This window comes from Mixophyes fleayi, chromosome 4 (assembly GCF_038048845.1).
Source record: "Mixophyes fleayi isolate aMixFle1 chromosome 4, aMixFle1.hap1, whole genome shotgun sequence".
In the NCBI taxonomy this organism is placed as follows: domain Eukaryota; kingdom Metazoa; phylum Chordata; class Amphibia; order Anura; family Limnodynastidae; genus Mixophyes; species Mixophyes fleayi.
This window is the reverse complement of record NC_134405.1, coordinates 232607378-232620929: the sequence shown is the minus strand read 5'-3', so window position 1 is coordinate 232620929 and position 13552 is coordinate 232607378. Positions and strand designations below refer to the sequence as shown.

General features: G+C 40.2%; 1 protein-coding gene across 15 annotated transcripts in view; it reads left to right on the top strand.

Moving 5' to 3' along the window:
- Nucleotides 1–13552, top strand: part of GRIP1 (glutamate receptor interacting protein 1) — a 473755-nt gene that overhangs the window by 267355 nt on the left and 192848 nt on the right. The window contains exon 1 of one of the 15 annotated variants that reach the window (XM_075209474.1): nt 6291–6627. The exons of the other annotated variants lie outside the window; for them this stretch is intronic. Within the exon in view, the coding sequence (XP_075065575.1) occupies nt 6540–6627 (88 nt within the window). The 5' untranslated portion in view covers nt 6291–6539. Of the gene's footprint in view, nt 1–6290; nt 6628–13552 lie in introns of those variants that run through there. 15 annotated transcript variants of the gene reach the window in all.

The following is a 13552-nucleotide window of genomic DNA, read 5'->3' as shown; positions in this document are numbered from 1 at the left end:
CTGATGTGAGGGAGCCTACTCCCTTCATTGCACATGTACCTTTCTCGTGTACAGTTAATTGTTCATACCAAAGCCTGCTCGCCACACTGAGGCTGGGAAGAAGATTCAGGAACAGTGTTTATGCAAGAAGAAACCCGCTCTAATATACATATATATAGTAGATGTATTTATGTCTATATTATAAATGATGAATAGATGTCTCCATGTCTTGGAAAATAAAAACTGCACTTTAACTGTACAAGTGTTCAAATGTGTATTTCTTTGCTGCCTTACAGATTGTGTGGTCTTTGATGTATATGTATATTGGCCTCTTTATTTCACTGCACTTATGCTGTGGGATTTATAATGAAGCATCCAGAGTACATTTGGTACCTACAGCCATTTCAGAAAGACTGCAATGATGAACTTAGATGTCTCCCTCCTCCACTCTGCTTCCTTGACTGTAAAAAGTACTGCAGAGATAAACTGGAGCATACGGGAGGAAAGGGTTTAAAAGGCACTGTAGTAAAATAAGAAATACATTCATAGATCAGAATGACAGCAGTCCTTGCCTTGTAAAACCCATCAGTATTGGAGCAACAGCAGAGCATAGGTCTGTAACTAGAATTGGTCTGGGCACATTATTGCAGAGATTTATTGAGTCCACTGCTTTACTGAATGTTTTATTTGGATGAATGAAACGTGTAGACAGGTTCATTATTATGTTTTGGGTTGTTATATTCTTGTTCAAACTCCTCAAATATGTTATATCCTGCCACAGCAACACTTAATATCAAACATTATACAAGTCTCCTGTCAAAAACGAAGGTCACAAGCTCAAATGTTAATTCGGATATCATCTGCTCTTCAATAGTGGTTCCCCCGGGTACCTGTAAGGTGGGGGGTCCTTCCTTGGAACTCTTGCCATTAGCATCCAAATTGAAGGCCTTCAGATTATTGGGACATATTCAGTTAGCTGTGATGTTCCTCCGAACATCGCGGCTGTGCACAATTACAGGCAGTTCTATAAATGGGAATTATAGAATAAAGGAGCCATCTGATTGGATAGGTGTCTTGGTCATCCAATCTATCCTCTTCTAGGAATGCTTTAGTTTGATTCCTCAGACACCTTTAGTGGTTTTAGAACTGAGTGGAGATATCGCACAATAATTGTTAACATTGCTGTGAATTAATACCTGTTATATGGTGGTGGTATTTTTTTCTTCAAAACTCTTTTATTGAAGCATATATGGAAAATACAAACAGTATATGTCAATCAACATTGTATGGACATTAATATTACAAGCTCAAAATTGCAAGTAAGAAAATATCGGCCACCAATAGACGTGTTAATCAACAATTTCAATTTATATTGACATAGAATAAAGCAAGTCTATAAGCACATTGGTCAGTTGAAATATAATGTTTAAACATGACATAGGCCCCAGGTATTGCCAAATATGAAACAAGAGCCGCTATAGAGGTATGACTCTCGCTGAATGATCACTGGCTATATTGCCCAAATTCCGCAGAAACAAATATCTCCAAATATTGGTGTAGTCGAGTTCTCTGGTCAAAATGAGAAAAACCTTCATGCAGATGAAATTTAATTGTTAGAGCTATTCTCCATTAAAACAATTGGAGGGTCTCCCACTAGGAGTCTGGTGTAGTTTTTTTCTAAAATAAATTGTAAGGTACAAATTGAGATTTAATATATTTTTTAATTATATTGTGCATGCTGTGTTTTGTGTATGCAATGGTGGATAGTATACCCAGACACCAGTATATTCTATAGTGCAGTCTCTTTAATTAAGAGCTGGTGTTGTGATATTTCCCCTGCATGTAAAGTGATATGCTGTTGTATTGTCTGGATTTAGATCAATAAGCCACACTATATTCTATTCAAACTGTACATATTCTGTAATATTGGGAGATTGGCCTGATATTGCCAATTGCATTTCCATGAAATAAACACTGTGCCTCATCCTATTGAAATCTACAAGATCGTTACCATGCATGTTTGTAAACACATTCAAAAGACAACCATTATAGAACTGTGGGTGGTCATTTTCTACAAGATCACAGAAGTCTTAGCCATGAAACGCTGAATCGCTTTCAATCTGGCCCCGCATATATGTGGCCAAAATCATTCAGTGATCCTGTTGCTTTACCATTAGTCTGAGTGACAAGATTACAATGTGTTTGAAAGTAGTTTTTGACTGTGGAAGAATATGTAGCTTAAGTTCCAAACCAGCACTATTTTGCTTTTTGGGGAGAAAGTGGAGAATTATAGAATTAGATAATTTTTTTATATGTTTGTACAAGTGCACAATAACACTTTTATTTTCTTTCCTAACTGTTTGTTTTTTGTTCAGCTTCTGTTCTTAAGCTGTATACATTTCCCATGGCACAGTAACACTTCCCTAGTTTGCAGGGGCGCACGCAGGATTGTCAGGGGGGGTTCCCCCCCCCCCCCCCGACCCAAAAAAAAACAAAAACAAAAAAAACATGAGAGAGAGCTGCTGTGCATGCGCAGCTCTGGTTCGGCAGCTCTGCCTATGCAGCAGCCGCGGCGCTGCCAAAGAAACCCCCCCTGCGTGCGCCACTGGTTTGGTACAAAATGTGTGCTTATATTGTGCTAGGCTGTGACCTGTCTACTTGTGATTATTAGTGAGGGCAGGGCTGCAAGTGATAGGGGCAGTATCGTGATGTTATGAGGGGAATGGAGTTAAGCAGGATACCACAGACTGAGAAATAGCACAGTGATGTCAAACTGATGCAGGAAGATAGCGGTGTGAAATCCTCCACCTTCATAACACAAAAGCTCATACATCAAATGTGTTACTCTTTATTTGTGTTCCATAATGTATTTCTATGAAAATATAATGCAGTTGTTTAGAGTTCTTGTTATGACTGTTTTCTTAATAAAATAATGAACAAGTGCATCCGTGTGTATTCAAAACCATAGTATGTAAGCTACTGTCAGGGGTGCTGAGAGGGGGGTGGGCGGTTACTATTTACTGGGCCCACACTGCAGACCAAAAATTATTTTTATTTTTTTACCATTTACTCGGCGGGAGGGGGCAGGTAAGTACAAGGGGCTCTGGGGGTGGGGGTGTTATGTCTGGCGTTGCGCATGTATATGGAATTTTGTGTTTATTTCTGGCACTGTGTGTTTGTGTGTGTGTATATGACAGTGTGTGTATATATTGTGCGTGTATGTGTGGCACTATGTGTATGACATTGTGTGTTTGTGTGTGTGTATGTGTATAACATACACATCCACACACACAGACAGAGAGACTAGGGTCAATTTTGATAGCAGCCTATTAACCTACCAGTAGGTTTTTGGAGTGTGGGTGGAAACCCACGCAAACACAGGGAGAACATACAAACTCCACACAGATAAAGCCATGGTCAGGAATTTAACTCATGAACCCAGTGCTGTGAGGCAGAAGTGCTAACCACTTAGCCACCGTGCTGCCCATATATATATATATGTGAGATGCTCAGGCTCGGTTTTCTGAAAACCGAGCCCACCCGAACTTAGGGCATCCGAGTAGGCTTGCGAGCCGGCTCGGTATCTCAACGCATCCTCGGATCTGAATCGAGGAAAAACGTCATCGTTGAGTTGTCGGATCTTGCGGGTTTTGGATTCCATACGTACCTCCCTCCTCAGGAGATCCAGTGACATTGCTCATACAGAAATAGGGGTAGAAGTGTTCTTGTCACTTGACAAAAATTGACTGGAAATGATTGGAAATTAATGTTATTGGGGGTAATAATAATAATGTAGGGAAAAAAAAGAGCCAAATTATGTGATTTTAGCAAAAAAATAGGGATTTTACAAAAAAATCGGATTCCAAAACGTGTGTGTGTAATGTATATAAAGTGTGTGTGTATATAAAGTGTGTGTATGTATAGAGACTTTCTTTACAAAAAGCAATATACCTGCAACATGTCAAATTATTTTTTCACGTGATCTCCTGATCTGTTGACGCAATTTTATCTGGATCTGGTTTTAAGTACTTGAGTTGGTGGTCACAAGGGTGCCCTCTGTATTGTGTGGTCGTCACATGGTTGCCCTCTGTATTGTGTGGTGGTCACATGGTTACCCTCTGTATTGTGTGGCATCACAAGGGTGCTTAATGTATTGTCTGGTGGTCACAAGGGTTCTGTGTATTGTTTGGTGGTGACAAGGGTGCTTTGCTTATTCTCTATAATTTCTGTGGTCACTTATTGCTCTGCTTTCCATATTTCATGTACCTGTACATTTTCTAAACAGGTCCCAACATTCAGGGATTCATAGAAGAATCCAGTACCAGGTTGTGAAAGCTGCAATAACTGGTAGGTGAGAGCAACACTATTTTAATAATTAATATGTACTGTCTAAAGAGGCGCAACCACACCTCATGTTGGCCACACTCCCGTGCTTGTGTAGCCACACCCTCTTCGACGGCACCGCACCTGGACGGCGGCACTTATCACTTCTATGTTTGGAGTGGGGGGCAGAAAGTTGCTTTACCGGGGCCCCAAATTCCTCTTGGCGGCCCTGGCTACAGTGTCTACCTAAACTTGAAGATGCAGGCATATTTCTTTACCTCTAACATAGTTACACAGTAAAATTGGGCATATCAGGGCAGTGGAGTGGGTCTAGGTGTTGTGTTTACTATTTCAACTACAAGTTTTTTTGTCCTCTGCTTGAAAAAGTGACTAGAATTCATATTTCTTATTTATAAGACCAGGTTGGTATTAGATTGATAATATCAAGTCCATTGAATGAGCAGTGAGACTTTGATAATTGGATATAGATGTGCATTTAAAAGTTATTTTTTCAAATAAGCTAATAACCCATAAGTCATAAAGAATTTATTGATTAATTCCAATGGTAATGACATATTTTGTTTTTTTCTGGATATTTGCACCCAACTGTAGAGCAAGGGAAGACTGGAGGTGGGAGGTATTTATATATGCCTGGAAGAAGTGCTGCAGTGTGAGCAAGTGCATTAGCTCTGTAACTTTACTGTGCACTGGTATGCATACTTGCCAACTCTCCCGGAACGTCCGGGAGACTCCCGCATTTTGCGTGAGTCTCCCGGACTCCCGAGAGAGTGTGGCAATCTCCCTGTTCTGCCCAGAAGTGGGCAGAATACGGTTCAAACGCCGCGATTCACCGCCCCGGGGGCGGGGGCTAAAATGACGCAATTTTTGATCTATATGGAGATAAACATAAAATGCTAAGTGAGGGTTTGTTTTTTTAAAGACTGAGTTCTATGCATTTAATATAATGCAGTGCCAGTAAATATGCATTGCTGCAAGTCGCAGCAGTGCATATTTAAGCATTGCTAAAATACCCCATATCAGGGCTACTCTGGGAGCCCAGGCAAAGTGACATCTCTGGTGTGACCTGTTGTTCCTATTTACCATTAGCCTAGCGCTGTTGGTGAAAGGAGGAAGTGCTATGCGCATACACACAGCGCTTCCACAGTGAGGAATTTTGTGAAGCCAGAGAGGTTTCAGCTGGATCCCACAGACACTGACAGGTAACGCCATCCTGAGATGACATTGCCTTTCTGCTAAAAGCAAAGCTTTTCAAAGCTTGATGCATTGCAGAACTGCGCAGTCCCCATATTAATCTGCATTAGGAAATGGTAAGTCGGTTATGGCAAGAGAAATCCTGCCAAAAACCTTTGATGCAATTTTACAGAGAAAACTGCTGTGTTCTTCCTTTTAATGGCTGATCACAGTGCAATGCATAGACCCCTAAGGGGCCTATTTAAGTTCTTGAGGGTTTCTCCCTACTTACCAAAGTTCCTGGACCAGTGTTGGCTTTGTCCTTGCAGGATATTGGCAGAGACGATTTTTATCAGGGGTCTCCGTTTACCATGGGCAAATTCTGCGGCTTGTATCACAATACTTGAAGAAGGCTCTAATTCATTTACTCTTTTTTTAACAATTTTTTTCCCAGTTAGCCTGCACTATCTAGCAGTGATGGTAAGTTTTCTGTCTCTTCCAGCACAGTGATAGAAAACTAACCCTTTCACTGCTCAATTATAAATAGTTCAGCTAATGGATGAGTTAAGAATGACCAGAATTTTTCAGCACTGCATGTGTTAAACCTACCAGTATAGGAACATCCCATTGATAGGATGGACAAGGAAGGATGCAGATTTACAGCAGATGTTTGACTGTACGGCCCTCTACAGTCTATGTTCCCATGTCAGACACAGCTCTCAGAGCATGAATGGGAGTAACCCAGAGAGAGAAGGAGCTGGCTCCATCCTGCTCATCATCTTACCTTCCTCCATGTAATGCTTGTAAGAAGGGAGGACTCCTGCCCGTTCTGCATTTCATCCAGTGCTGCAGGTTCCTTGCTCCAGTGGCAGCGTGGAATTGTGTGACTGATACACTGTCATTAGATGACACAGAGCTGATCTCTGCATCAGCCAGGAGGAATCAAACCGTGTCACTCCCCTCTGGGACTACCTTCTCCTGTTATACGCGCAAGGAATTTATATGCTTGTGCTACTGCTGCTACATCTCTCCGCGCTGGGCTGTGTATGAGCATTACCGGTGGAAAGCAGCAAAGAAGAATGATAGCTGTCTCTTTCAAATGTCGTTGTCAAATCCTGCGAAGACTGGTTAAAGGTACGGTGTTTTTTCTTCTGCTGTTTCAGCCACTGACATCTCTCCTCGGCTTTTCAAATGCGCTGGCTCATGCTTTTGATTTACAAATATGCCTGTCCTAACAATTTAACAATCTCGTATAAGCCATTCACTCCAAGGCCTTTCTGTTATAGCTCAGTTCTCTCCTTATGATTATATGCGGGTATTTACATGATCCATGCTAAAGGAATACACTGATGTTTTACATGTTCAGTGACATATCCACTCAGCAGCCGATATAATGAAACCAGTCTTTTCACTACTATACACAGATATAATGTGGAATACTGAACTTCCTAGAAAATAAGTTTTCAGATCTGTTCAATTGGTCACTGACTTTGACCATAACTTAATATGTAAAACCCAGTTGTGTGCTCATACACACATCTGTTGTATTAATGGCTGGGATTGTGGAAGGACTGTTTTACAAGTGCACCAGCGGTGCTGCTGTCTCTCATTTCAGCTATATGTAGCTCTGATTAGGAAATAATGAACCTATGACCTCCTGATCTCTTTGCAAATCCATACATTTCTAAATCCATACATTTCTAAATCCATACATTTGCTTAAGTGATTTCTGCCAAGCAGAGCCCAGCAAATAATTTCCTTGGATTTCACATACTCCAATTAAATTACCATTCAAATAACAAAAAAATTGTTGGAATAATGACTAATTCTTAATGTTTGTGTTTAAAAGGCAGTGCAGCTTTATTCAATACGGTCTTCCAGGCATACAAAACTTTGCCCGTCTGCAATATTATAAAGACAAGGTTTCTCAGTAAATACAGAATCACCCTAGTGATTATATTGAAGTAATTTAAAAAGCAATGCACGTCCATTAGTGCACACAGCATTCATATCTCCAGAGATAGATTTCCCTGCTCCTAGTGGCAGTGATGAGGTTAAAATAAGAGAAATACATGAAATGCTGTGTGATTTTGTATTACAACATAACACACAAACATCCATGCTTTATTTTACATGTGGGCTTGTTTCTCCTGTTCCTTTGACCGTAGCTCCTGCAATCCAGACTCGCTGCAGTGACCTGATAATGATATTTTAATAAGAAGGCTTGAGAGTCGCTGGTCTTGATGCAGCTAGCTGCAAATTGTCAGCATTCTGTTGTTTTCATTGTGTGTGTTCTGTGCACTGATATTTTTAATGGAAATTGCACCTGATCTTGTCTTGTGTTGAGTGTTTTTAGCTTTTTCGGCGTAGCTTGTTCATATGGAATTGAGGTATTGATTGGATGATATGAGTGCACTGTAATTTATATTTGCTTGCCAGCATTGCTTTGGAAAGGGTTGTGCGGAACAGGGGTATACTAGTTTTTACTGTTAGATAAATCTGTAATCTGCCAATACATAATGCTGCTCAAGTTAATAATCTAACAATGCTTCTCATGATTATTAAATATTTACATTACTGTAAATTATTTTGCTGAGTTAATGGTGAAAAAACATATAAAAGATGTTACAAGAATTGAATTGTAGACACTGATCTGTTATTTTGACTGTGAGCGTTTTACTTCCATACAGAACAAAATGGCACCAGTCAGGTTCCACCTGAAACTATAGTGAAAGTTTACAGCAGCAGTAGATAGTCCAATTATTTAAAGAAATACATCCGTATATAAAGAGCTAACACAAAATTACGTATTGCTGAAACTGATTATTAAATAGCATTGGCATTTTTCTTTTTTGAAACTTAAAATAAATAAATAAAAGTGGTAGCATATAATTTTTCCATTGCACATAGTCAGTCAGTGATACAGTATTTAATTATTTAACTAATGTAATGTGTTTGAGTTCCAACTGGTTTATTATGAAAGCAGTTCTAAGAATTTTACATGGTGCACACTGCTGCACTCCGGTCCCAACTGAGATGAATAAATACAAATCATGTGTTGGTCATATATATGTATTTGACCAGCTCTGTTGTCATGTCTCACATAATATACTATAATAGTTAGGTTTTATTTTTTATTAGCCATGTTATTTCCTGGGATTTATATGTTGGTTCTATGGACAGATGTTAATGGCTTCCATTAAATCACACCTCATACAGTGTATGTGAAGTCAATACTTATCGTACTTGTCGATTGTTGTACCTTTTACACAAATATTTTAATTATTTATAAATTTATATTTTATAGACTGCAAACATTATACATTGTATTGGGAGTATTACAGCATTATTATAGATTTAAAACATACAGTCAGCAGCAGTGTTAGCAATGGGATTTAATCAACTTCACACAACATGCACATGAATCTGTCTCCCTCACAGCGGGATACAGTGCTTGGCTGCCTCTGTAATATATACGTATAAAAATGCACATCTATAAATGTGTTTTCCGCCACTATCAACTATGCATTTGCTGATGGTTGTGCTGCATAGCAAGTGTTCTACTCCCCCGATATGCCTTTATTGACGGTATGATGTTAGGCTTGTATTACAGATGTATATTTTCCAGTGCTTCATACAGAGGTGGGTTTCTTTTCTACTTCTGTATCAATTTGTTGTATGATACAATTCAAAAAACTTGATCACTAGCTAATGTCACTCTGGCCATCCTTTGGGGAAGAAGACAAGAGCTCCACAGGTTGACTACATGTGACATGAACCAGAATATTAACCTTCTATAGCATTTTGTATACCCGCTCTTGTGCTTTCAACATTGACTTGAACACAATTAGTACGTTTACGTTGCGTGAGGCAGACGAGTAGATCACGCCACCTTCTGTAAGTTTAGATCTGTCCAGGTAATACAAAATTTGGTGGCCCTGGTCTGCAGGATAGAAGACATTTTATTTGTGAGACATTATCATTCACAGAAATGTGGACAGGATTTAAGAAGATCAGCAGTTCAAAATAAATCCCATTAAGTACAATGTGTAATGGCTTTATTAGATGATATTTTTTAGTGAAGATGTGAAATGGTAAAAAGCTGTCCCACTTCAGGGTCTTAGAAGCCTACATTCAAAAATTAATTCTTCTGGAAAGTGCTTTGCACTCTTGACACTAGTGAGACTTCTCGGGTATATTAATATAGCCACACAGTCCTACTAGTAAAATATGATCTATTTATTTCTTCAGTTTTTTGTTGTGGCATTTTACCGCATAATATAATTAGGCATACATTGGTTCTGCTCATTTTGGCTGTACTGTGTTGTTTAATAGGCAGTTGAAGAGGCTTCTGAAATGGAACTGCTGGTTGTATGTGTGTTAGACTGACTGTGTATCTGGGAGGTGAGGTGGTGTCTGGCAGGGCCTGTAGTTCAGGGCTGTCTCTCCTGCTTCCTATCTAAAAGAACGTTATTTCCATAGATTGCTTATGCTTTAGGGAGCCAGCAGTTCTTATTTTCTTGCTGTTTATGAAAACACCCACGCGTCAATGTTTTCATTCTTGAGTATATTAATGAACTTGTCAGCCTCTGAGTTTGTGAAAGGTGAACTGCAATACAAATCTGGCAAAGTAATGATTTTGGAGTTCTATATTGTACGGTCCAAATCTGAAAAGCACTTATTCTCAAATTGAGAAAAAATTGAGCGAGCATGATAAAACTTATCATGTGATGTGAATTGCAGGCCAGTTAGAGCATTTCTGGGAGCTTAGCCTGTTCTTCCTGGAGTCCAGGAAGACTTCCAATAATCCTGGAGAGTAGCATCAATTAGTAACATATCTAGAGAGTTAAAGGACAACTTGAGGGAGATGGTATGAAACATTGAATGTGCAGCATATTAAAAGTGAAGGAAGTTTAGTAGGCCAAATGAAGATGAAGGAGACTCAAAAAAAACAAAAAAAAAACGTCAGACATGCAAAACTTGCTTCTCCGTGTTTGCCCACTCAACACTTAATTCTTGTTAGGTTGTCAGGTCTTGTAATAAACTAGCAGAACTAGCGGCAGAGGTCTTCGCCTATAGCAGCCGGCTTTCCCGTAGAGCTTGACGTGCTCACAGGTACTCGGATGCCCCCAGGACTTAACTTTGATGTAGTGCAAGTTTATTAACACTACCGCAACGGAAGGTAGGAGGAGGCATCCACATGATAACGGGTGGGCAGACGTAAGCTGGAGGCCAGGGGTCCAAAGCAATCAGAGGAGTAAAGGGACAGGCTAAATGGTCAGGGCTGGCAGCTACCTGGGATGTCCGAATAACGAGCCAAAGGTCAGGGCCACCAGAACGTAAGCAGAATCCAGAAACAGGCCAGGGTTCACAACAGGAGATTCAATAACAGAGGGACAGAGTATCCACAGGAACACAGGAATCAGAACAGGAGCAGGTCAGCAACAGACAGAATCTACGCTATAACCAGCATATCCCTGCCTTATATACACAGACTGGCCAGTGGAAGCAGGGGAGCCCAGGAGGTGGTAATATGTCCCAAGTGGTGATAAATAAAGTAGATTTAGATAGATGCACAAGCGCCCAGCTGCTCCTAATGCTGGGATGTGGCGTTAGAAAGGACTGCGTCCTGACCGTTGCCTTAACGACCGGGGCGAATGCCGGAGTGACGTCCCGGTCGTCATAGAGACGGCCGGGACACGGCTGAGCAGTGAGTCGCGGCGGCTAGGCACCGCCGTGGCTTGTAACAATTCTGGAGTCTCTCGGGTATTGCGGAAGACCTCTGAGAGAGCAGTATATTCTCCTACAAGTACTGTTACTGCAAGGTGAGCCAGGACGTGACAAGTCCCATCCACCTCAGTGAATACAGAGTGGTCAAGACATGACGATGCTATTTGAATCATCGACCACCTAGCCCTGTCCACTTGATGTTGCGGCTGGCATCATTCAGTCACACCTACCTCACTCTTTTCATAGTTTCACTACCTCTGCATCTCTCCAACTTACAGTTATAGTAAGTTAGGGCAAAACTCATGTTAACATTTTTCTGTTAAGTTAAATGTCTGGTTACTGATTTGCTCTGTTTTCAATATATTGACTTATTAATGAGTGCTTGTGTCACAGGCTCTAGTAATGTCTATGGAGAGATGTTTTAGTTGGTGCCTTAAGGTCAGGTACCATGATTAGTAAGGAGTTATAACAAAACATTACAGTGAAAACTACATACAGCTCACAATTAATACCACTTTGCAACATAATGAAATCTACTGGGCTTCCTGCAGAGTTGGATGTATGTTTTATTTGCGTAAAATACACATATTTGTACTGCTCTTGTGCACCAAAAATGAATACACAAACAGATTTTTTCATCTTACAACTGGAGAGGTGGAACGGGGCAGGGGAGCAGCGGTTGAATGTTGGCCAAGTACAGTAAGGGCAGGTTCACGTAATTGCGACTGAGCTACTCTAAGGTAGATTTGTATACAGATACGGATACACCTATTAGGGGTCATATCTCTTGTGGTTTGTGCAACAAAACCTGGCACATTGTAGAGCTGTGTGCCTTGCGCGGCCCACTGAATATATGCACGTGAATGAAGCATCTTTTAATGTTTATGGTCAGGGTGCATATAGGGCCAACTTAACATGAGCCCCATTGTCATCATCATCACTATGATATGGGGCCAACTCTACATGAGCCCCATTGTGATTTGTTTTATTTTAAAAGGTTTGCACATCTTTGTTTTTGGTTTGTTTTTCTTGCACTCACTGTTGGGACTTTTACTAAATAAATGTTTTTTGTTTCTAGTTTCCATCTGTGCTATTCAGCCAATATGTAAATCACTAAGCTGTGTTTCTTGTTTGCCCTTTATAAAGAGAGCAGTTCAGTCTTGTATGCATTAAATAAATGACACTGTTTGAAATATCAATTGATTGCTAAGAGCACAAAAAGAAGCCAGAAAGAAAAAAATAAACCAATGAAATAAAAATAATAGTTGCTCAGTCTCCTGAGATGTCTGGAAGACTCCTGAATTAGGGTGAGACCTCCAAGACTCTCAGGCAGCTCTCCTGGACAGGCATAAGGTAGGGGAAACTTGCTGCGATAATGCAGATAGTGTCACCAAGCCCTACCCACCTCAATCAACACTGGACTGGAGAGTGATGATACAAATGATGTCACCCAAGTCCATGCACACTGCCTCCACCTTAATGAATGCTTAAATGATATCACCACGTATTCACATTTTTTTATTTACTCCACTTAAATTTATTGTTGAATGATGTGTATTCATTAGTCGTACCAAGCGAGCTCTCCTTTGGGAACTCCAAGAGCCTCCTCATCATTATTTACACCCCTTCAATCCAGCACATTCTTAAACTGTGGCAATAATGAATCTGATGTATACAGCTACCTTTCTCTTCCTGCATTCCCATTTAATTTATATGCTCTCCATTATGTAATTTGGCCTTCAGGACAACAGGCCAAGGACCCGCTCATGATTGCCAAGGGATCCCCTGTGTCCCAGGTCTTTGGTTGTCACTCCCCACCCAAGGTACTGATCAGCTCATTCCAACTTAAGTTGCTAAGAAAATGTTCCTAGTGTGTCTCCTCTGTGTCCTAGTGCTTGGGCCACACATTCAGTCACCTAGCGGCGTGAATAACAATCCTGGGGGAAAGGCTACAGAATTTAACTACATGTATATATTATCTTTTGTGCGTTTTAGTTATTTTTTGAGGCGATCAGCCTACCTCAGAGGAATGTATTATTTATATATTATAAGCTTACTTATTTGACTGCACTCAATCATGTAGTATACAACTTTTCAGTTATGGTTATTGGTGCTGTACTTTCAGAATACAGCCACTGAATTGTATTTATTGCTTGTACTCAGTTAAAAAAAATAATAATCCTAATTGCTACAAAACCAACCACCCCCTTATGAATTTAAGTTGATCAAATAAGAAATACATACGTATGCCTCTAGGGAGCCAATTCAATTCAGCCGCGTCGTTCTAGGAATAACTCAGCCTGCGCACTATTACTGTTATTAAAGTAAT